At 38.1% G+C, this 23,601-nt stretch overlaps 3 protein-coding genes across 4 annotated transcripts; 1 reads left to right on the top strand and 2 right to left on the bottom strand.

The window, feature by feature from the left end:
- Window positions 1-74: 74 nt before the first annotated feature.
- LOC17883008 lies at window positions 75-7,335 on the bottom strand. Of its 2 annotated transcripts, XM_023780929.1 has the most exons (24): window positions 7,062-7,333; window positions 6,406-6,521; window positions 6,065-6,149; window positions 5,615-5,668; window positions 5,366-5,457; window positions 5,169-5,272; window positions 4,915-4,990; window positions 4,280-4,709; window positions 3,725-4,057; window positions 3,454-3,654; window positions 3,233-3,331; window positions 3,071-3,143; window positions 2,867-2,994; window positions 2,461-2,746; window positions 2,155-2,390; window positions 1,943-2,067; window positions 1,669-1,786; window positions 1,466-1,521; window positions 1,255-1,348; window positions 1,008-1,179; window positions 870-938; window positions 693-796; window positions 557-619; window positions 75-440 (listed from the first exon to the last, which is right to left on the bottom strand). In XM_023780929.1, exons 1-24 carry the CDS (start codon window positions 7,134-7,136, stop codon window positions 333-335), a joined length of 3,297 nt encoding a protein of 1,098 aa, XP_023636697.1. In that variant the 5' UTR covers window positions 7,137-7,333; the 3' UTR covers window positions 75-332. The 2 variants fall into 2 exon arrangements, with proteins under 2 accessions (XP_023636697.1, XP_023636698.1); XM_023780930.1 differs by lacking the exons at window positions 75-440; window positions 557-619; window positions 693-796; window positions 870-938; window positions 1,008-1,179 and having other exon boundaries at window positions 1,626-1,786; window positions 7,062-7,335.
- A 396-nt stretch (window positions 7,336-7,731) lies between these two features.
- LOC17881763 (anaphase-promoting complex subunit 1) lies at window positions 7,732-21,566 on the bottom strand. The gene is made up of 37 exons (XM_023780153.1): window positions 20,970-21,566; window positions 20,602-20,665; window positions 20,439-20,523; window positions 19,816-20,102; window positions 19,534-19,639; window positions 19,291-19,451; window positions 18,479-18,663; window positions 18,306-18,375; window positions 18,051-18,221; window positions 17,405-17,874; window positions 16,687-17,149; window positions 16,197-16,535; window positions 15,638-15,721; window positions 15,138-15,230; window positions 14,980-15,039; window positions 14,656-14,754; window positions 14,329-14,469; window positions 13,883-13,963; window positions 13,433-13,504; window positions 12,913-12,984; window positions 12,208-12,301; window positions 12,056-12,129; window positions 11,898-11,948; window positions 11,713-11,790; window positions 11,467-11,588; window positions 11,227-11,387; window positions 11,072-11,148; window positions 10,835-10,957; window positions 10,650-10,751; window positions 10,072-10,212; window positions 9,621-9,794; window positions 9,258-9,321; window positions 9,025-9,164; window positions 8,775-8,932; window positions 8,554-8,632; window positions 8,331-8,429; window positions 7,732-8,225 (listed from the first exon to the last, which is right to left on the bottom strand). Exons 1-37 carry the CDS (start codon window positions 21,188-21,190, stop codon window positions 7,818-7,820), a joined length of 5,469 nt encoding a protein of 1,822 aa, XP_023635921.1. The 5' UTR covers window positions 21,191-21,566; the 3' UTR covers window positions 7,732-7,817.
- Window positions 21,567-21,841: 275 nt separating this feature from the next.
- LOC17883550 (trihelix transcription factor ASIL2) lies at window positions 21,842-23,511 on the top strand. Its single transcript, XM_006288487.2, has 2 exons — window positions 21,842-22,760; window positions 23,182-23,511. The coding sequence occupies exons 1-2, from the start codon at window positions 22,037-22,039 to the stop codon at window positions 23,187-23,189; spliced, it is 732 nt and encodes a 243-aa protein (XP_006288549.1). The 5' UTR covers window positions 21,842-22,036; the 3' UTR covers window positions 23,190-23,511.
- The last annotated feature ends 90 nt before the right edge of the window (window positions 23,512-23,601 follow it).

Below are 23,601 nucleotides of genomic sequence, written 5' to 3'. Positions count from 1 at the left end.
GCGAAGTCAAGCTGTGGGATTTTTTAAGTAAACGACGACCAGCGTGTCGTTTTTGGTCGAAGCATAGATAGCTATAGATTATAAATTGAGGTTTTAATCAAATGAAAGTAGAGAAAACATTCTGAAAGAGAACGACAGTCTCTCATAAATAAGGGAAACGAAAGCTCAAATCAGCTCACAAGCAACTTCTCAAGTTAGAAGGGTTGCTCCCTTTGGTCAATCTATTTTACAGATTCGATTGAGAACAAATATTATGAAAGAGAGTTTTCACCTGTGGAAATCAAAAGATCATTAATTTATATACGAAAAAACCCACAATGACTGCAACTTTCTCATATGTTCCACCATTTTCGCTTCTCCATTTGCTTAGCAAGTTCATGTGCCATGGATGCAAAGTTCTCAGCCCCGTCTTGAAGCTCAGCTGTGCGTTGGCTGATTCTCTGGAAGATAAAACAAGTAAAGAGATGTTTTTGTAGTTAGGATCAGTTTGTTACATAGCTTGGAAACATGTTAGTTTAAAGAAAGAAGATGTATTCTCTGCAGCATAATATATGACCTCGAGTTTTTCTCCACGCTCAAGAAGTTTGTCCTTTGCTTGTGACGCTATTGCAGAGGTTTCCTGGAAAAATTATCCCATGTTAGAGATAGAAGCAAAAAGCGTTTTTAGATATCAAATTGGTATTTGGACTCACCCCTGCTTTTCTGTATTTGGACTTAATTTCATCCACAGTTCTCGTTTTGGGTTGTGCATCACTGGATGCACCGTCGAACAGTTTTTCCTTATCTGTTCTCTTATCTGCAAAGAAACCTTATGATTCGTCTGATGCATTCACAATGATACTAGATCGTGAGGTGAAGAAAGTATTCACCTTTCTTTTCTTTTTTGTCTTTCTCTGTCAAAGGCAAGATGACCACAGGTTCATCTATCTCGATGTCATCTACACAAAACCATTTTTAGTCAGAGACAGGAAACCGGGAAAGAGTAACTTAGTATAAATATTACAAACCAATGTTTAGCTCGACAATCTTTTCGTCGTCGCCACCGATATCAGAAGGCTTTAAGTATGGTGGATTAGAAAAGATGTTCCCCAGGTGGGAAAAATCTTGTACGTGGTCCACCTTCTGTTCACTGCTTGATCTGAAGCCTTTTATAATGTTACTTAGGAATTTGGGAGCATCCTGTGGTCAAATACACTTTTATAGCAAAACCATGGAGCTTACGATAAAGGGTTCACATGTAAAAACAAAACATACATGATTTTTTTTATGAGCAGAGATATGGCTAAAGGTAGCATCCGCAGCTGCTGCAAGGACTTTGTCATGAAGCAAAGGTAAAGATTCTGGGACCCTGAGGTGAATGCAGAGTTAGGTATTAGTAACTTACTGCTACTTTGCTAGCTAAGCATGCAAAAGTTCTAGTTGTAGTCACTGAGAAACCAAGTACGGAACATAAAATGATAAGCACCTAAAGCCGTTTGCGCTGGCCAACAACGAAAGGATGGCGACTTCACAACCATTTACCTGTAGATATTTAATATTTATTAGTCCTTAACATCTGAGATAACAAAAGTGTTCTCTCTGATGTTATACATGCCAAGTCATAATCAAGATCTAACTTGGCATACTTAGTACATCACATGTTGAAAGCTCTCTTTCAGGAAGTCTCACCAAGACGACATGGCCGAAATCATCTGAACATACTGTCTTCTCCATGTTAGGCTTGAAGTTCCACCTAAGAAGTGAGGGCAAAGAGCTCTCTCCCACAACTTCCAGATTAGGAAAAGATCTGTTCAATTAAGACATCATTCTTTTATAGCTGTTTTATGAGCAATAAATGGTCCATTTATAGTGGTCTTCAGACTAGATATTCACACGATTGGATTTGGTAACTAATTTTTATCTGGCATACATATAATACTTGTGGTAGCAATAAGAAAGTCACCTTATTTCAATATGCCCTGTTTTGTAAAGCAGGAGTACTGCACATTCCCTTCCATCTTTTTTTAGGATTCCCATCCAGCAACACGGCCTTGGAAGATTTACCTCCATATTTCTCTCAAGACTTCCCTAGGTATTGAAAACAAGTCTTTGTTATCAGAAAAATCCAGCAAGATACTTTGGGTGTCATAAGTAAAGGTAGATCCTGTAATATACCTGAGGTAAAGACTTTAAAGAATACAAGTGCAGAGCATCCTCAGAACACATGAGAAATAATGAGTTCACAAATCCCTGATCAACAAGTTTCGTTTCTGTGATAGCATTCTGTTCACCATTTGGTGAATGATTCTCACTGGCAATGATTATATGAGATTTGTTCTCATGTTTCTCCTTCCCAGAAACTTTTCCACCTGGTTTTTCACTGGGCGTTTCAGAAATCTCATAGCAATCCTCTGCAAAGTAGAATTACTTTTTAATATATGTATAAGAAACACACTTTTAAGTTGGTATCAGAAAACCTACCTATAATGTGCATGCAAATTGCAGTTGGGTTCTTTTGAGGTCTCAAGCATGAGGCGAGTATTTTCCCAGTATTGCCATCCAAAAGATTGGTCTGCCCATCCTTGTTCATTGCACACAAGATTAAATCATCTTCAGAATTTATGGAATTGTGATCAGTTGGATCACTTTTTGAGTTGGTTGGAGCTGAAGAGGATTTCACATAGAGTGACTTGATTGGGGAACCTGAGTCAGATAAGCTATTTGTAACAAACATTACTGATAGCACACCAATGTTGAGCATTGCAACCTGAAATATGGAACGCAAATTAGAACTGGTCTGAAAGGTCATTGTTGAAACTTTAATTGTTTACTTTCAATTAGAGAAAGCGGCTGTATGCCGACACTTCAACATAGGTAAAATCCTTACCTTGCCACATTTAAATCCCACGGCAAGCCTTCTTGTAGACTGTACAAATTGCAGGGTGCATACTGGGGAATTCAGAAAGGCAAATGCAGCCAACCATTGAGGACCATCTTCTTGATGCAAATGGTGAGCTACAAGTAACGAACCTACAACATAAGATCAAGCAGAAAAATCCATAGTGTCCATGTTATAAAGATGAAGTGTAACCTTTCTTGTCAGTGTTGGTAACAATTTCCACAGTTCCCCCACTTTTGTGGCCGACCAGCTTGAATAGGCGAACCTACAGAATCAGAGATGTGAGGGAGAATCAGATGCACATTAAATCTAAGCTGGAATCAAGAAGGTATCAACAGAAACAGGTCTTCTTACCATACCACATTCATTACCAACAGCCAAATAAGAAGTCTTAGAGCAGAAGCAAAATGCCGTTACTGATGCATCTACTCCAGTTATGTCAAAAACATTTGCCTGATCATTGATGAAGGATAAATTATTAATTGCAGGCAAAAATTCTCATCAAAATATCAACCAGCTGATACACGAGTTTTCAAGTTGAAGCTCAAAAGAAGAAAAGTTATAACATTTAATACCTTCGGCTCCAGTACATAAATAAGAGACAGGCATGGATAGGTTGCATCCCATATTCGCACAGACCCATCTTGATAACCTGCCATGTACAGTCTTTCAAGCTTGTAATCATCAAGGTGGCTTGGAACACCACCTGTCAGAGGCCACTGTGTACTCTCCCCGGATGGAGTACGTGGAGTTCGAGCTTTTGCAGCTAAGACTATCTATCAGGAATAAGATATAAGTTAATAGCCATAAAATGGGAAACACAACTAGGGAAATTTGTGGGACTACCTCAGAAAGGGCTAGTGACGTTTTATCATTCACATTTAATGCAGCAAATGTTGCCACTGTCATATGTGGATCCATTGTTGGTACAGCCATAGGATATGGCAGCGGAGGAACGGAAATCTTATTTTCTTTCTGAGACATCAGAGAAGCCAGGGAGGTATCGTCATATGCTTGCAATTGTCCTGGATTTGTCAACAGAAATAAAAACATCCCACTTTGCCTTGAACTGGCAATTGGAGACAAGACCATATCAGCAAATGAACCGCTAAGGGTCAGGTCAGCACGCCCAACACATTTCAGACCTCCCATACCAGAAGACCAATCAAGACCTAACATCTGCACATGGTGATCAGCAAAAGGACATCATATTAGGCTATACATTTGCATATGCAAGGTAGATTCATGTTTGGGATTCCCTTGTACCATGAAAATGCAACATGTTTAGAAGAAAATATGACTCGTTTTCGTATGTTTTTGTTTGGAAAGAAACTCAGTTTATATTTGGCCCAAGATCACCAATCTGTGCTACGAACGTTTTGATTTGAGCTGAATTCTCACCGTAAGTACTTCGTCAGATCCAATGATATCACCACCATAGATGAAGAGTTTTCCACCACTACCCTTGCGGGATACATCCAAACACCAATGCATAACAATGACAGGAAGTCTTTTCTCAGCCGAAGACAACTGTAACTTAACAACGTGATTAGATGGCTTCCCCTTTTGTCCATCAGAAAAGTCCCAAAATAATATGTCCCCATCCACATAGCCAACAGCAAGAACTGAACCATCGGTTGATGCCCAACACAAAGAACTTATCTCCTTTCCGTCGAGTTCAAGATCAGAAAGCTCATCATGTGAGGCGTCCAAAGAATCACCGACTGTGTTACCCTCCACGGGTAGATTTTTGTTTCCTCGTACTAACATGACACGATCTTCTGATGCATCCCAAAGAAAAAGCAATCCATTTGAAAATGCAATCAACAGTCTGTAGGGAAATTCATGAAAAATAATTATAAAAAAGAAAGATCATATTCTTGTTTATAATACACTTAAATACCATAGAAAATGAAGACTTATAGAAAGAGGTACTTGTGTTCAATGATAAAAAATTGAATGAACGAACTTATCTAGCAATGCTTTCCATTCTATGTCAAATAATAAGCATAATATCAGAACAAATCTTATCTCACCTAGTTCCCCTTGAACAAGGCTGAGAAAGAAGTCCAACAACCGGATAATCAATAGGAGATGAAAGCCCCCCTGCTTCTGCTCAAAGAGGGAAACGGGAGAATATAAGTTTGAAAAACAACTTAAATTTTTGGTGAAGGTAGATAGATTACTAATTAAGAATAGTAATGACTAAGAGCTAAAAATTAAAAACTTTCTAAACTCAGTAGCGCATCTAAACACATTTGATCACTACATTGAAAGAGGAACCCCATACCAGCTAAAGCATCAGTTGGCACATAATAAGGAAGCTGCACTAATTTCCCTTCGTCAGCACTGTATTTTAGAACAGACACCATACCGTACTCATCGCCAACATACCTGTGAATGAGATAAGAAACACAGTTTAGTATACCGTAGTAACTGTCATTGGAAAATTATTGCTCCAAACTGTAATCCTAATCAGCTTAATACATATATCCAGTGCCATGAAGAATTGCAAACGCAGTAATGTTTGACTCCCATTGTAAGCTTGATGCTGGTTGCCTAAGATCCAAATCCCAAACCTAATAAATAGGAAAACTTTGTTGATGAACCGATCAAATAGGTTGTTGGCAAAATTGAAGGAGTGGATGATTATAAGGCGAGAGTCAAAAAAGTCAAACAGAAGTGATGACGTCAGCTCATAATACGAAAATTTTGAACATCAAACTGAACTGGTACCTGAATCTCGTTTTCATTTGAGATGCTGACCAGAAAGCCTTGGTTCTGCATGAACTGTAGAAGTTACAGACAAAATGTCAAGTGGACTACAGTTAAATGGGATCATAAAGCGGTTGGACTGTGAGATATATATGTCCCAATTTCACAATGTAAGTTGATCTATCAAGAAAAGGATAGAAAGACTAGAGAAAAATCATTTCTGCCACTATAACACTCAAATAACATCAAATCACATCAAATCAAAGGATATTTGAACATGGAAGTTAGTTTATATTATATGACTGAAATTCTTGTAAACCATTATTAAGAAGAAAGAGATATAACCTAGCAAAGCACGTCAGGAATTAGAATTACACAGAAGCTATAATCAGATACCAATATTTTTAAACTGAACGTGATTATAGGCACTCAAAATATCAAGATTCAATAAATGAACAGAATTCCACAAACCTCCAAGTTTTTGAAAGGTAACTGCTTAGGAGATGCAAGAATCGCCTCGATATTATCACCACCAATGACTTTTATCCTTCCATCTCTGCAACGATTAACAAAAAGAACATTACTTTTAAAATTTCAAATAAAATAGAAACAAGGGAGATAGTTGTTTCTCTCATCATAGATATTATGGTAGCTAGAAAGACTCGAGAATGATTCAATTAGCCAAAATTATTACTGATTTACTCCCCTACATCTCAACCATAATTTCCTTAACATGTTGTTTTGGACTGAGTAACACTAGTTATTCAAGTAAGGGTGTTGCAGAAAATACAGAGTCTTAGACAAGAACTTACAATGTTCCCACAGCCAAGAGACATTGAATAGGGTCAAAGGCAAGAAGAGATGCCGTGGAAGGAATCCCACAGTGGGTGACAATATGGGGCTCCAGGTCTTCTGCTACCAAACATCCCTGTAAAGATTCATACGACATGTGAACGTCTAAAGCCAAAAGGCATCCCTGGAATGGAGGGGGGTTTGGAGCTGTCTCAGGTGAATCATGGAATCAAAAGACTTAACGTGAACCAATGTACTTGTGATGCATAATAAGGTAAGTCCCATGCGTTAAATCCTAAACGAGACATCTCTGTAAAGCCATCTCAATGATCGAAAATTTAAGTAGTGCAAGTACATTTCTTTTCCTGAAGTTATCGTGTCCAACATATCCACAATCCTAGATTCGTGGCCATAGATGGGCAGGACATCAACTACATTTAAAGTAGAACAAACTATTCATTGCAAAAAAAAACATTTTCAAATTTAATAACTTCAGGACCGATAGCTATAGGCATCAAATTTCACCCAAAAGAAAGAAAAAAACCAGCTGAGCCCAGAACGCAAAAAGCCTAAGCTAAGTATTTGGGAGTGTGAAACTCCAAGCGGGAGAAGCATGAAAACTCAATTTTTATTTGTGTCAAGGATAGTAAAATTAAAAGAGGTGAGGATGAAATACCCGAGGCGGAGGAGCTGTAGGAGGAGGAGGATTGTGAGCGCCGGAGGATTTCTGCAGAAATTTTCTGGCGAACATCGAGCTAAACCAAGAAAGATGAGAGCTGATTCCTCCGGTGATAAAATTGCGGTGGATATAATTATTCAATCGAGAAGATGCATCGGACGGAAGAAACAGGCGGAAGCAAGAGAGTTTTGTTCGTCGGAATTTGATCGCAGAATCAAAAAGAAAGAAAAGGAACTTGAGATTCAATTTGAGAGAGTCAGTCAGAGAGGATGACCGATTCGATTTGAATTTTACTGAAGCCATCCGAGTTTTTGTGTTTTCTTTAACCGGTTTCTGGTTTACACATAAAATTCGGTTCCTCCAATTGATTTGATCGGTCCGTTTTTGTGTAGATTGGAACCGGTTCGCTGAGAGAAAAAGCCACGCGATTTGCTCTTGCTCCTTGCCAAGAAAAAGGAGTTCGTCCGTACCGTTACCATCAGCCCTGGACGACAATCCTAATGGGCCAATTTCCAATCTTCATGGGCCTAAAGGAATGTGTAATTTGGTGACATCTCGAACCAAAACTATATTCGTGTAATAGAACCTGGTCCTGGTCCAATTTGTGAATCATGCTTTTGTCATGCACATTGATTATCATTTATCCCATTTGAATTTGAAACTGAAATTGACCCAAGAGCTTCTCCTCAAATAATTAATCTTACTAATTAACAACGGACTCAACAAAAAGAGTTGGAGAAATCATGTATGTCTTCACAGTAGAGTTGTTTCATTTGAGGAAAAAAAGACCCTATCAATTTCACTAATCGCACTAACATGCGTACTTGGTAACAACATTCGCAACAGAGGTATTGCCGAAATTGAGTTTTTGGACTTGGATTTGATTTTCTCCACTGCTGCTTTGATGATCGATGGAGATGGTACGCTGAACCATTTTAAATACCATGACAGAATTATTATATCTTTCTGCAACTTTGAGTTACAATCATCAGGCCATGCTTCTGTGCTCAAATACTTCCTCAGATTTATCTTCAGCTCCGTTGAGTTATTCAGAATCTCTTCACATCGCTTTCTCAGTGATGCTAAGAATATCGATTGTACAAAGCTACCCGAAGAGCTCAATCTTCCACTTGATACCGCCTCGTTGTAGGCAAGAGCAACCTGATATCTCATAATATTAGATGATCCAAAAATAGGAAAAGCCAAGCAGGTTACAAATTGTAAAAACAATAGTATTTTTCAGTTCCGTTGTTGCAGAAAGAGTACCTTGAGACTTGAGATGGAAATTGAATCACACACGTTACTATCACTTTTCACAAGCAGATTAGCCATTGAACCAATGGTTGTATACAAAGATAAATAAACCTATAAGAATCACGTGACATGTACTCGAGATTAGTATACATATGCCAAATAACCTACAACAAGAATGTTCCACACAGTAAAAACCATTGACTCATAGGGTTAAGTGGCAATAAGTTACAATTACCTGCAAAAGTGCTGGCCTATCCTTGCTTATACAGTCAAACAACACTTGCAAACAGAACTCCTTGAAATCAGAATCAGATCTGTATAAATGAATTTGTTAGAATACAAGGCTTCTGTAAATTAATATGTAAACTACCCAACTCTTTTATGAATTATGGACATTCAGGCCAAACAGAAGTATAAGCACAAATAAATGTGCACCAACCAAATAAAAGTACTTACTTGTTATCCCAAGATTTATCACAGCACAACTGTGCAAAGGCTATTAGACTTGGATCCGATGAGAACGTGCTGACCAAGTGGTCTACACCATCAGAATCCAGTTCTCTATGACTATTACCAAGCATATTAGATTGTTCCAGAGTTCTTAAACCAAAAACCTGCATCAACAAAAGCTTGCAACCCTGTATCAGAAACAGTTTTTTATGACTTTAATCTATCTAAGCTGAGAGTATATGATGGAGTATACAACCTTATGCATTGCTCGTGAAAGCAGTGACTGACACCCAACTGGATCATCAACATACGAACAAGCTCCTACCTTCCTTTTGACATAAATTACACCAGAATTGAAGGGGTCACTCTTGTCCCCAAAGCTCCACCAATTTTTCTCTGTATTACATTGGTCAAAAAATTTAAAAACCTTAATACCAGCTATTGACCAAGCAAAAAAATGGAATATATACAACCAAATGCATCAATCACCTTCTGGGACTAGCTCAATTTGTTGGGGCCAGTATCGGGGACCACAGACACAAATTCTCTTTAGCTGCAGGATACAAATACATTTTTAGGTGAAGGTGGGCAAAACAAGCAGATAGAATCGGTGAGTAGGTATATCATGAAAAAAACTTAAACTAGAACTGAGCCACGCTTGTGTATGGCCCTAGTTTTCTGATATCCAACTTGCAGTTGCCACAAATGTGCTTCAACCAGAAAAACTTAAATGATTTTCATAATCTTTGTAGAAAGCAGTGCGAGCTTGCAAATCAAGAACACTTTTGTAATCTTTTTCTGTTACTAAAAATATGCAGGGGAACTGACGGTAAGCTGTAGAACTTTTCTTACAATAGCTCGCTCTGGCAGAATGCACGGAGTAATCTCACAAAATCTTGTTTCTGAATAAAGTTTTGTCTCTTTCACTGTGACTTCTAGAGGCACATAAACAGGTAGACCGGAATCAACATCAATAGTCTGCAGCCAACGAGCCTCTGTTGCAAGGACATATAAATGCCTGAATGCCTAGAATTAAAAAACAAAATTCACCTTGTAAGATGTATCTGGTAAAAGCATGGATATCACAATAAAAGCTAGAAACCAACTTCCAAGTTTGGAATGTCTTGGATATCACAATCAACAAAGTGATTGGTTTTGGGTAACATTATATATACATATATATATATATATATATATATATATATATATATATATATCTATAGAATTGACATCCGACAGAGACAGCAACCAAGCCAAAGACAAAAAGAGCGATGCAAAGAATAAATAAGAGACTTCAACTTGCCTGGAGGTGACAACGGTTGTCATTAGGTCCAGAAGGCAACCGTGGATAGAGAGTGATGAGCAACATAGCAAGTGAGCCATTGTTCGTTGAAAAGGTTCGCATACCACCTCCAAGAAACAAGAAACCCGTGGCTAAGCTCACCTATAGGAAAGAAAATGATGCTGTCTCATACTTTTAAAAAAGAGAGGATAGAATGAATTTGATCAACAAGAAGTATCAAATCCTAAGCGTGCTCTCAATAGTCTCACATTTTGCGATCACATTACCAAGACCATATCAGCAGCTTTTAAATCACTTTACAAGGTGCACATAGTTCACTCGGACATTAAAGAAGAATTATTTTGGCCACAGTATCAGATGGATGCAAGAAGAGCTAGAACTTCCTCATGTTTTTATGAGTGCTCAGTGACCTGAGATTTTTTTTAATGTTTACAACTTACAAGATTGCAAGCCACTTCAAAATGATATAGATTACTGCTCCCGAAAATACATTTTAATATTCCAACTTGAGAAATAAAATGCTAGGCAATTGAATTACATGAAATGAAGGAACCTTAATTTTGCACAAAAATGCTTACCGCCATTTGCGTGCCATAGTTAGCATGTCCATCAGCAGAGTTTCGGCTACGGAGAAATCTCAACAACCGAAAAACTTGCAAGTCTCCTGATCCCGCCATGACCTATACAAGTGAGTTCTTTGACATAAAGCTACTGACTTGAAAAATGAATATTGTTAGACAGGAGACTTGAGAAGAAGTATTACCACTGATAGAGAAATAATGATGAGATAAAGACACATTTCAAGCGTTCCCCGATCAACATATTTGGATATTCCCTTTGGAAATGCATTTCCAGCATTTCCAGGTGTAGCAGAAAGAGGCTTGATCTACATACATCGAAACATATAAGCTCACAGAGAGATGATCAGAAGAAATTCCAGAGACTTATTAGCATTTGGGAAAAAGAGTAACAAAATATCACATTTCCTTGGATGATTTACCTCATTCAAAAGATAGAGAGCATAGTTCTTAAGTAAGTCCCGAGCATTTCCATCTCTCGTACCAGCGAACCTCAGGCCTATCAGAAACAACAATATATGTCATAATTATCATGAGACAGTACAGACTGATGTCTCATAAAAATTCTATTACATACCAAGTGAAATGCAGGCCCCGGCCACTATATTGACGTATGCCTGCACAAGGGCTTCAACATCCACCTCATACATATCATCCATGTCATCTCGGAGGTGGCTGATACCATTTTTGACAACTTCAGGAACTTGAGACTGAATCCAATCACAAGTAGGACAGATCCTATAGTACAAAAGTCTATCAGACTAAAATCTTTGAAGCATCAATTACAGCACTCCTCATTAGGCAAGATAAATATTACCTGCTCCACATTATCAAGTTCCGAGCAATGACACGGAGCATTATGAAATCAGGCCTTACACACTCCAAATCGTAATGTGTTTGTGGAATAGAGAGCTTTGAGAAGATGACCTCGGATTCTGTCTGCAACAAACATTATAAAGCTTTCTGAAAGTGTCGACAGTCCACAGGAAAAAACACAAAAACAAAAAGCTCTAAAGGCTGAAGTTTGAATCAGTTATCTAGTTAAACAATCCTCAACACCCACCTTAAGATACATTAAGGTGAGAGCTATTATTGCTCCAGGTGCAGTTATATCAACGTTGGAAGTGCTTCCGTCTGTTATCTGAGACAAAAAAATTATGATACCCACATAATTAGAATTCGGTAAGTGTTTGTGACACATAGGAATAAAAGCTTCACAGAGGAATATATGAAGATTCACAGGCAAACCTGTGCAGCACTTCGGTGATCTTCATGTGATGGTGCAAGGACAGATCTTTCCTGCAAGGATTTCAAAAAGTTTTTTAGTACAACAATAGACACTTTACAAATCCAATGTGATATGATTCAGACTGGGATACACCTAGGTGAAATCCAGAGAAATTAACCTCTTTTGCTCCTAAATACTGGAGTAAGCGATTGACAAAGGATTCCATGGAACCAAGTGCATCACTTCCACGGCCTTGAGCCAATAAGAATCCAGAGTCAGCATAAACAGAAGAAAAAAGATTTCAGTAGGGAAAAAACCAAAAAGACATACCCAGAGCAACAAGACCAAGTGCGAATCCTGCGGACACAGCATAACCCTCCCTTTCAAGGACATTGTCCCCTGCACTTCTGCGGCCAATTTCACCCTGAGAACATGTACAAAGTGGGTTCTGAAAGATAAGGGACAGTCCACTGGAATTGCAGCGAACTAAATTGCCAAGTTAAAAAGATATGCATTAACTTAATTGATGTTTTTAACTTAGTCCAAGATTGTACATGTAGGAAGGAAACCACAACTAATTTAATAGAGATTTTGTAAACCTTTTAACTTGCTAGAAGTTCATACACCAACTGTAATTGTAGCAAAGGTGCACCACTGAGAAAACTTTAAATGGAACAAAAAATTAAATATGCTGAGGAAAGCAAACCTGAATAAATACAGTTCTATCATGTATCTACCTATTTCCTATCAATAAAAAGTAAAATAGAATGTGATGATGATTAGAAATAAAAGAAAAATATTTCCAAGCCATATTTCCATATAAGAAAAGAAGGTTCTATGACCAACAAAAACTAGAGATATACGCTTTAAAGTAATCTTAAAATATCCAAAAAATGCTTTAAAACAATAATTCACCAGCAAATGTGCTTAAAACACGAGCCTCACATTGAATAATACTATAATGATTAGAATGATATTTGATGACAGGAAGAATGCAATATCAAGTGAGATAAATAAACATGCAAGAAACATTACCAAAAGTAATTGCATTGTCTGCAGGTGTGCTGATCCTTCAAACAGCATGCCAACGGAGACTAAAGCTGCAGACTGTAACATAGTTGAATATAGCATATTACGAAAAATAGCACTTGTTAAACATAATCCTACTTTCTCTATCAACCCAGATCCTCTGATCAAGAGATAACTAAAATCAATAGATTTTTCTAGGAGCAAGATAAGAAGTATTCTCAAAAAATACCAGCCAAAGGCGTTGCAGATTGGTACATATGTCAACATAAGGTACCATTAAAATATCAATCAAGGAAACTTAAGATATTGCCAGAACTAACAATGTTGGAGATATAATGTTAGACACAGATTGCTAACCTCAATTGTAAACTCAAGTAATCACAATTTTGTAACATAAAAATAGCTTTACGTTTAGGATATGCAAGTAAATTTCATTGCAACTGCTTGTGATCCAACTTCTAGTTTCAGTAACTGCTTGTAGAGACTAAGTCCCTTTCAGTTGGTCAAATATTACAGCAATCCGTACCTGTAGAAGGGTTGGTATCTCAAACTCAGCATATGAAGCTTGGTATCGAGCCGGAACATGGAAAAAGAGAGCCTGTATGCAAAGAAAAATAAATTCTTAGGGAAAGGATTAGACACAGTCACACAGGGCGCGTCAAATACATCTAAATCTTCCAGTCTAAGACTAAAAATTATAGAAGTAAGAAATATTAACATCTTTCAGTGCTTAAATGAAAAGTTCACATTTCAGAAGAAGTTGATCATCCATCATTTCATGTAGTCTGGATCTAAAACTAACAAGAACGCATAGGTAGATCCCAAAGTAGTGTGTAACTGGAAGAATTTGGATATCCTAAGCAAAAATAAGTGTTTTGGTTGACACGCTATCAACAAAAAATACCTAAGAGGCCAATTAAAGATATAAGCTTCCAACCACCTAATAGTCAAGAAAATGAAGCATCTGAATCTCTACCTTTGCAATATCAGGTTGCATTGTTCTCCTGTATGAAGCAGCCAGACCAAGCATCAAACCTACTGTTGTGCTTTCATGGTCCTAAACGACCAAGGAAAAGGAAGCAATTAAGGTAAATTAGAAAGTAGATACGAATAAACTTGTGTTTGGAACTTATCAAAAGGAATAATTCACACAGGTACAATACTTCCATAAGTGACAATTTAGGCTGATAATAAAACGACCACAATTATTAAATGAGGCAGACATAGATACAGTATTTCGATCAAGAGCCCCAATAACTTGATGCTCAATTCAGCAGGTATCCACATATATATCCCATCAAAGAATATGATATGTATTAAGCGGCTAGGCCTCAATTAGTATGCTTTACTGGTTACCAGTAACCAATAGTAGGTACAAAAAAAGAAATAACTTAATGGAAAAAAGAGCCGATAGAATCACACCTGAGTGAAATATTGGTATATGTCACTAAGGTTTAACACATGCAGATATCCCTGTAATCCTAATCCAAACAGAAGTCCAGCATGAACAGCATTTGGCTCTCCAGGTTTATTGTATCTAATCCAAGTTCGGGAGACCTTTCCCTGCACCAAAATGTAAGAAGAAACATAACTGAATTAATTGTGTTGTATGCGTAAGCTGTGGTCGGGATGAAGAAATGGTACTTGTTGCATGATAGACATACATTGTGCAATCATAAAATTCTAGCATCTCATAGATGAAAAAATAGTAAAGATACATAACACAACATGACAATATTCAACACAAACCTGAAGCGGAGCCAGCCGCAACCCAGCAGCAACAGCATTATGAAACTCCGGCCAGGTCTTAAGTTCTTGAATATTCTTTATGTTTGGATCTAGATTAACCTGTAAGAATAACATGCAACCTTAATTACAAGAGTGACTAAAATGGCTATGGGTTTTGTTATTGTTATGAAGATGGAAGTTACAATTTGCACGAAGAGGCAATTTCAAGAAATATATAATAACACAATCCATTGCAACACGTAATTCCATTTAAATTAGAGTTAATAACATGTTTCGTAATCTGTAATAGTCCCCCTGCTAAATCATAACGAAAATTTTACGTACAATGGCATTTTGTTGAGCAGGAAGTCGACCTGCTAAAACAAGCTTTGGTACAGTAAACGCCTGCAAAAATTCAGAGAGGATATAAATATTCATATAGTAATTACAAATGACAAGAAGTTAAGAACCATGTCTAGCTCCTACAGCAGATAAAAAATTACCTCAGTTAAAAGAGTGTGTATTGTTGATAACGTGAATGCTCCACGCCCGAGGGGAAGCACAGCAGTCCTCTGTGCTATGCGCCAAAGCTGGTCCTACCCCAGCGAAAAAACAATGCAACATTATAAACACTAAAGAGAGATTTGGAGTCCATGCAGATCTAAAACAGAGTTCAGCAAAAACTGAACCACAGGCTTCTACTGTCAAGATATACACATGCAGCTGCATCTAAATTCAGTTTCTAATAAAGTACAAAATGTAACGTGAAAGTATTTTTTCATTTATCATATTGTAACATGCTCTTCTCCCAACATTTTTTTTGTAGTATTAAAATATTTTTGAATAGAATTATAAAAAGAATTTAGCATAATAAATGTTTTAAAAAATGACATGATTTTACTGAATTCTAGCTTCTTTAACTCTCTCATAACCTTTCTTTTAGTAGTAGTTAGTTTTAGAAAGTAAAAATATTATCTAGAAATGAACATATCTAGATTGGTACCTGTTGCTGTTCCTGATCTGATATAGTAGGGTTAGCAGACGTTTGAACTACCACTGGTCTTACAGAGCACAAAAGACGCCGAACCTAAATATGAAAAGGGATATGAAAAAGAAAAGGGAAGCATCACGAGAAATAAGATGAGTTTACTATACTCAAGTGCCTAAAAATTATAGAAGTATATGGGTGGGGAGATGGCAGCATTCGAATAGCCACTTAGCAACGCATAACAGAATGAGCAATGATGACATAGTATGAAACTTTGTAATCATCCACTAATACAGAAAATTTAAGCAGTGGCAAAGTTCCAAGGCAACAGACACTAACCAAATATTAGACACAGACTTAAATCAACATCTTGCCATGAGACAAGGTACAGAGTGCACTACTAGCAAACAATTACCTTGGGTGAAAATTTAGAACATGCAACACACTACCTAAGGGGCAGTAAAGCTACAAAAGATGCAAAATTCTATATGGCACACTACAGAAACCGTTTCAAGCATTAAACATTGTGATCATTACACTAGCGAATTATTTGCCAAAAGGGGGGCAGATATACCTCATTCAACCGTAGATCTCGGCCATACCGTAACTGTGTGTAAGAGTTGAAGATATGCTCCATTCCATCTATTACAGAACCATCCACTGAATTTGTATCCTCAATTTTAGTGTTCTCCATGCCAATCGACTCAGATAAAGAGGATGGAACGATTACCGGATGCAAATGCAGCATGTAAGGTATCGACATCAATATCAAACTCGTATTTGACTGCATCTCAAATTCCTTGGATGAACTCAAATTTCTGAAGACGGATTGGGCCATATCTTCTCGGCCAAGAAGTACATAAGCAATTGCAGGCCAGTCAGCTGGAGGGGATTCCCGACAGCTATCAAGTGCCTACAAAATACAGACAAATATTAGGCAAAAGATGGAACAGAAAGGCTGTCCCAGCCACCTGAAAATCATCACACTGTAGAAGTTATCAATATTTTATCATTTCCCCCTGCATACTCCTCAGATCCACAAGTATCTTTTTATTCCAACTTACATGTCTCAGCGGGAGAGATACACCAGAAGGTAGCAAATCCAGCTGGCGAAGCCCAAATCTCTCTCCTGCCATAGCTAAGATAGTGAGTTCTTCGTTACTGGAGTATGATCCTGGCGCAATATTACAAGGGACACCTGATGAAAGTGTCCGTCCTTCTGGCTTATCACCAAATAACACACTGTAGAAAGAAACAACTTTCCTTGCCCAGCTGACAATGGAGCACCCATCATCTTTACGGATCAAATCTGGGAGGTCATTAAGGTTTGTGGATAGATATCCACGTCTTAAACAGTTCCCAAGCCATCTAAATAAATTTGGAGGTTTTCTGATAGAAGAAACGGTTGTGCACGCCCCAATAGTTTTGGAAAGACGAGGAAAATCACGTATGTAGTGATCTAAGTAACACTTCTCATCCAGAAATTTGGCAATATTGCACAACAAAATTGCCAAGTGATGCAAATCCCTACACATAGATGTCAAAAGTTAAAAGACTAACTCACATACATATTTAATGTTAACTCTTCTTCGGATCTATCAACATCATTTTTCTATGAAAAACTATACAGAGGAATGTTAAGCAAAAATCCTGGCATAAAACTACTGTTGTCAATGCCTTTTCTCAGCTCTTTTTTTTTACCAATCTGGGATAATTAATCATTTGTAAGCAAAACAGGTAAAGAGCACGAAACAAAGCTTTGTAAAAAACCAATATGCTTACTGTTTCCGTAGATTATCCATCTTCAAGCTCTCATAAACTGCATGAAGACAATCTAAACTCTGGACCATTAATTCACGTGAGCTGGCTGGTATATCTTTGCTATCAATCTTAGAATCAAATGGGGCAGTTCCTGCCAGATCCAAATGATTTATCGAAGTAATACCACTGTAAAACCTAGAGTAGGTCTTATGGAATTTGCTGCTTAGAAGAAACTCCCAGGAGGACTCTGATGATGGTTTGGGTTGCTTCAGACGCACAGCAGTAGGCTCTTGACAGATACCCAGAAATATGTTGCAGAAAGCTTCCCATTCAAAATGAACACTCGAACCTTGCTGGTCAGAATGACCATCTCCCCAAAGAAGAGAGAGAAACAAATTGTACAGATCGGATCGTAATCCCTCAGCTATGGCTGCTATGCAATCATTTGCAAGTGAAGATGAAGTTTTACCAGTTACAGCACACCGAAAGATCTACAAGAGTAAGGTATAAACGATAATTTAAAACATAAGACAAATCCTAAAAAATTGGATCCGTACATCCAGCTGAAAGAATCACGTGATTTGAGTTCATAAAGATAGAATGATCATGATAGTTGACAAGACTAATCAATTTAAATTTTAGAAGGATTGATATTTGTCGGGCATACCTGTGAATGGTTAACTGATAGATTGAAACATCCCAACACAGCATCAGATAATCCTGTGATCTTCAGGTCCCTGAAATCTGTATCTGTTTTTGCAGACTCTCCATCCCCAGAACCAATACTTTCTCCCAACCAAGAAGGCAATACATATTTACAGAGACATTGTTTTCCTGACTACAAATAATATGATAAATTAAACATACTACATTAAGAAGATTTTAACAAAAGAAATTGGTATGGTACGTAACAAGAACCTACATAGAGAAAGAGGTCATTTTCTGGAGATAATACAATGATATCTAAATGTGGAAGCAGTCCTACTTTCACTCTGCAAGATAATGGAAGAAGTATTGTCAAAATCATCATAGGACAACAGAAATAGTCTCATTAACAGTGATGAGAGGCCAAAAAAACTGCAAATAGGAACTTACTGAGAACGTGTCACAACAACAGGTGCAGCAGCAATCGCAGGGGCACTCCAGCTCATATCAGGCTTAACGTCGAACAGAATTTCGTTATTGATTTCAACAGTTTGGAGTCCCACAGATAATAGCTTCTTTTGTTCTAGAATCAGAAAGCAAATTACTGGAACTGCATTATCAGTCGCCAAAAAGACCTGAAATATATTTTAAGGCACTAGTAAAAATTTACAAAGAATAGTACAAAATTTCAGTAACAGACCCAGCCCTCTCTCCCATCCACAATCAACAAAAAATAATGAAAGTCCAAAAGTACAAAATTCATCCATTTGAAACACATTCAACAACACGAACACAAAAATACAAAGTGCAAACTCAGCATTGGTAATGCATGCCCTCAAGGCTGCGAATCCTCTAGGGGGAGGCTTGCAGATCTCGAGTTTGAGCACCACAATGGGGAAGGGATTTAGCTGTGGCCCCAAAGCTTGAATCTTCTTGAATAACAAAATATGTTTCGAATAACAAGAGTATCAAGGAAGGCCATATGTCTACATTAAGACTGAAAGCTCTAGAAAAAAGAACTTTAAGAAAGTAGTGGCTTAGAATGCTCAGAGAACATGGAAAATGAGAAAGCTATTCTATTCAAGATAACTGAGCGTTGAACATCACTTAGGAGAGATCCCCAAAACATTTAAGTGAAAATCTTTTAAGCCTTGATTTTGTTAGCAGGAGAACATAGTCACGGATTAGTCATTTAGAAAAAGAGATCCTAAAACTTGTCCAGCTGCCTAGCAAAATACATAAATAATAGATAGATCTGTCACCTTAGATGCAGCTTTCTTTGCACCTTTGGCTTGCCATATTCTGCGAAAAGAAACCCGCTTCGGGAGAACAGCATCAGGAACGATGCCGCTTGAACATGAGGCAGAAGCTTCAAGGTTTGACTCTATAAATTCTGCTGCCCACACAGAATGTTGCATCTTGCCTGAAAAGCCAAGACAAAGTATTTCAATGAAGACTAAGAGCATGAGCCAACCTCAGCCTGACCAGAGACAAAAGTAGCAAACCTTTATTATATGACGTCATAAGAGGTAGACGATCACTTGTCCAAATTGTTCTCTCATCGTAGTCCTTCATTATGTTCAACTTCCCCCTCTCTTCTACATAGGTTGGCTGAAAAGTAAGTAGATGAGTCACCAGATGCAAAGTATAACCAAATATTGCATCACCGAAAAATATATATGTGCTGCTGATAACAACAAAGAAATAATTCAGGTCCTGGTATAAAGACTAGCGTGAAGTATGAATAAAGTTACAAGGATTATCTATAAAAAGATGAGTTCATTTACCCCAGGTTCCTCTAATGGATCTCTTAGAATCAGATGGGAAGAAATATATGGCATATCTCTTTTGCTGATAAGGTCATGCGCCACTGGGGAATGGAATTTTTGTAGGGAACTATTCCCAACTTCTTTTCTTTGGCGCAGAATCTCACGCGAACCAAGGATGGGGCTTACAGAAGAAAATGGAACATGTGTGGATGGAGTCACTTCAGCAGCTTGTTGAAGAAGTAGACCGAATGGTAGAGGCCATATTGATTTGACAGTACGCAGAAGTGGAACAGATACAACTTCGCCTGTTGCCAACAGATGCCAAAGATCAAAAGTAATTACCTCAGCTCATGTTACAGTAAAAAAGAGACAAATGGTACTGATAAGATCTAGCCAACAAGTTAAAAGGAAAAAGCAATATATTTCCAGAGCCCGAGGAAATGATTAGAAATTAAAAGTGCCTAAGTTAATCGATCTACTTGAAAACATTTCAGAAAGCGGTCAATGCAGAGAAAGCTACATGAAACATATTCCACATGATCTGATTCCATAAAATTTTGTAATTACACAAACTATGTGCAACAATATGAGTCGGATAAGTGGGGAAATATTAGAGTTCAGAGGTATCTAGCCACAATTACCTGATGTGTTGTATATTGTTAAGCAGCCAATTTGAAAGACACAAAGAAAAGCTTCTGTCCCTCGACCGAGGTGGCTCCAGCATGCCTATAGCATAAAAATCTATGAGTTGAAACAGAGTGATAACATTGGGGATATGCTCAAACATCTTATGGAGATTATTACCTTAATGACGGGAGAAGACAAGGTAAAGCGCTTGAGCACGCGTGAACCGCTGGTCCAGATTATGCTATCATCAAATCAAAATTTTATTGCCAAGAACAGAAAAGATAAGAAATTCAGCTTGATAAGTTATATCCATATTCGATGAAACCAGTTTCTGCCTAAGCATAAACAATCCTACAGGGTCATTACTAGAATAAAGAGTCAAACTTGAAGAAAAGGAAAACATATTATAAATGTAACTGATGAACTGTCTGCATTATCAATGATAAATTAAAGTGGTGCATGGTTATAGATAGAGTAATCAGGCAATTGTATTTGTATACAGACAGTGTTTTTTCAAATTCAAATTGAATCCAAACCCCTCTTACCAGTTGTCTCGGATGAAGAGCTCGTGCTCTCTCTGCCGGGAGAAGTTGGAATCACTGCCATTAGCATCGTCTTGCTCGCCAGTGAGCTCAGGATCGAAGAGAAAATACTGATAGGAATCGGCATAACTCTCGTCCGGTAATTTACCGTCGGTAGCCTCGGCGATTAGACCGAAAGGTTTGAACTTTCCGAGGACGGTAAGCTGGCGTACCCCTGGAGCCATTTTTTCTTTTTCTCCGAAGAGCTTTTTTGCAAACAGTCAATGGAGATTTAGTGAAGTTGAATTGATCTCCTCCGCTCTTTCGGAGTTAAACCCTAAGTCTTTTCTATTTTCAAAAAAATTTAAAACCTGTGTGGCGGGCTTTACGGACATGGATAATAATAATAAGGGTCGAAATCGAGTTAAGATTAAGTAAGCGAGATAGAGGAAGAACTGAGTAGAGAGAATCGAAACCAAAAAGAGGGCATAAGCTTAGTGAAAGAGATATCAAAGCATGGCTTCAAAAAGCATCGAAAGTCTTAGCTCAGTGAAAGAGCGATTTCTTAGAGGAATTTAATCAAACACCTTCTGTGCTTAGATGATGCTCTGGAAACGGAGATCCTGGGTTTTAAGTAAATAAGTAAAATTTGAAGGCCCAAAAGGAAATAAATTAAAATATTTCCAATTATTCGCTTTTGACCCGATCGAAAAATTATTAGCTTTTTGGGCCCAGTAGAAGCCTGTAGACGTGTTAATTTCATAGGTATATTTAATATAATCTTTTAGTTTGAGGTTGGTTTTGAGATAAATATAAAGTTATGTGGTTTTGTTTTTAACAGTTAACCATAAGTTAACGAGTTAAGACTTAAAAAGACCAAGAAGAAGAGATCAGTTTGGTTTTAACGGAGGAAAGAAAAAAAAGATAATCGCCACTGGGACCAAAACTCTCGAATACAGACAGTGACGTCACCGCCGGTCATCAATGTCAGGCTACACTTATCCTCTTCTCTCCCATTCCGATTTCCTCCCACCCACCAGGGGAAAAGAAAAAAGTTACTTCTTTTTTTCTTGTTTGGATCCTCCCGACGAATGGAGACGACGCCGCAGTCAAAGGCGAGTGGGTCACACCGTCCGCCGTTAGGAAGAGAAGACTGGTGGAGCGAGGAAGCGACGGCGACGCTGGTCGAAGCCTGGGGGAATCGTTACGTCAAGCTCAACCACGGAAACCTCCGTCAGAATGACTGGAAAGACGTCGCCGACACCGTTAACTCTAGGCACGGAGATTACGTCCGTGCGAAGACCGACGTACAGTGTAAGAACCGGATCGATACCTTGAAGAAGAAGTACAAATCGGAGAAGGCTAAACTCTCCCCGTCCACTTGGCGTTTCTTTGACCGCCTCGACTTCTTGATCGGTCCTGTCGTAAAGAAATCGGCTGGTGGAGTTATCAAATCAGTGCCTATTGTGAACCCTAATCATCTGAATCCAGCAGGATCGGGAAGCTCTCTTGAGGATGACGATGACGATGATGATGATGAGACTGGTGACTGGGGATTCGTTGCTAGGGAGCATTCTCGTGTGGAGGAGATAGATCTGAGTGAAGGATCGACGTGTAGGGAACTAGCTACGGCAATTCTGAAGTTTGGGGAAGTGTACGAAAAGATTGAAGGTAAGAAGCAGCAGATGATGATTGAATTGGAGAAGCAGAGAATGGAAGTTATAAAGGAGGTAGAGTTACAACGAATGAACATGTTGATGGAGATGCAATTAGAGATTGAGAAATCAAAGCTCCGGAAACGTGGGCTTGGTTCAGGTATGAACACTCATTAGGATTACCTTTTACCTTTGTGTGATTGTAGAATCTTACTAGTGGAGTCTTAGAATCTTAAGATTAGCTAAAGCCTCATACTTTACATGTTTATAGTGTTACCGTCTCTTTACACGATACCTATTCTGTTAATGGCTAAAGACATTGATGAGAGGCTAGTTAGTAATTGATTAATTGTTGATGTTAAAGTTTAGTCCTTCTCTGCTTTTTGAAGAATACCAATATACACTTCACTTGAGCTTATGTGCTTTCAATAGTCCGGCAAGAAAAAATTGAGCTAGCATTTCTCTAACTTTTTTAGCTTCGTGGAATGTCGGAAGTGGACATCGAGGTTTAAATTCGAGTAACTTACTGAAGTTTGACCTGGTAATGAGTTACTGAAGTTTGATCTGCCTTTATTGTACAGGTATGTAATAGTAGACTTGGAATGGTGGAGGAACTACTGCGGTGGAGCATCAAATGTAAAACGAAGAGGAATTAGTTGGATCTGAAGCTCATTGGAATTGGAGGACCCTGTTAATCTTTTTTCCAATTTGTAGGATAGAAGTTAGAGAACTCTCTAGGATTGCTTTTGTTTTTTCTTCTACTTTCTAGCGATTTAGGGTACATTGTTGTAATGATGCAAATCTTCTTCCCTAACTCTTAGTATCTGACAAGTATGATGTACTTTTTTGAAGTGTCCATGTATAAAGTTACGACTTGGTAATAAACAAATTCAAACCAGCTGCTGCTAGAAGGGTTAGTCTCACTTTTGGTTACAGTATGAGGTATTCTCGAATGAACAGAGTCAAATGGTAGGGAGTAAAATCTGATCCAATGACCCAAT

The sequence above is a fragment of the Capsella rubella genome, unplaced genomic scaffold, assembly GCF_000375325.1.
Source record: "Capsella rubella cultivar Monte Gargano unplaced genomic scaffold, Caprub1_0 scaffold_6, whole genome shotgun sequence".
Classification (NCBI taxonomy): domain Eukaryota; kingdom Viridiplantae; phylum Streptophyta; class Magnoliopsida; order Brassicales; family Brassicaceae; genus Capsella; species Capsella rubella.
Note: the sequence above shows the minus strand (reverse complement) of the source record. Positions and strands in the feature narration are given on the sequence as shown.

Coding starts and splice junctions, on each gene's coding strand:
- LOC17883008 (XM_023780929.1), bottom strand. CDS start 7,136: ATGTTCGCCAGAAAATTTCTGCAGAAATCCTCCGGCGCTCACAATCCT. Junction 5,273..5,365: donor CTTCATGGCACTGGATATAT/GTATTAAGCTGA, acceptor TCTCATTCACAG/GTATGTTGGCGATGAGTACG. Junction 4,710..4,914: donor CCTTGTTCAAGGGGAACTAG/GTGAGATAAGAT, acceptor ATTTCCCTACAG/ACTGTTGATTGCATTTTCAA.
- LOC17881763 (XM_023780153.1), bottom strand. CDS start 21,190: ATGGCTCCAGGGGTACGCCAGCTTACCGTCCTCGGAAAGTTCAAACCT. Junction 11,791..11,897: donor ATCACCGAAGTGCTGCACAG/GTTTGCCTGTGA, acceptor TTTTTGTCTCAG/ATAACAGACGGAAGCACTTC. Junction 10,958..11,071: donor CTCTCTATCTTTTGAATGAG/GTAAATCATCCA, acceptor CGATGTATGTAG/ATCAAGCCTCTTTCTGCTAC.
- LOC17883550 (XM_006288487.2), top strand. CDS start 22,037: ATGGAGACGACGCCGCAGTCAAAGGCGAGTGGGTCACACCGTCCGCCG.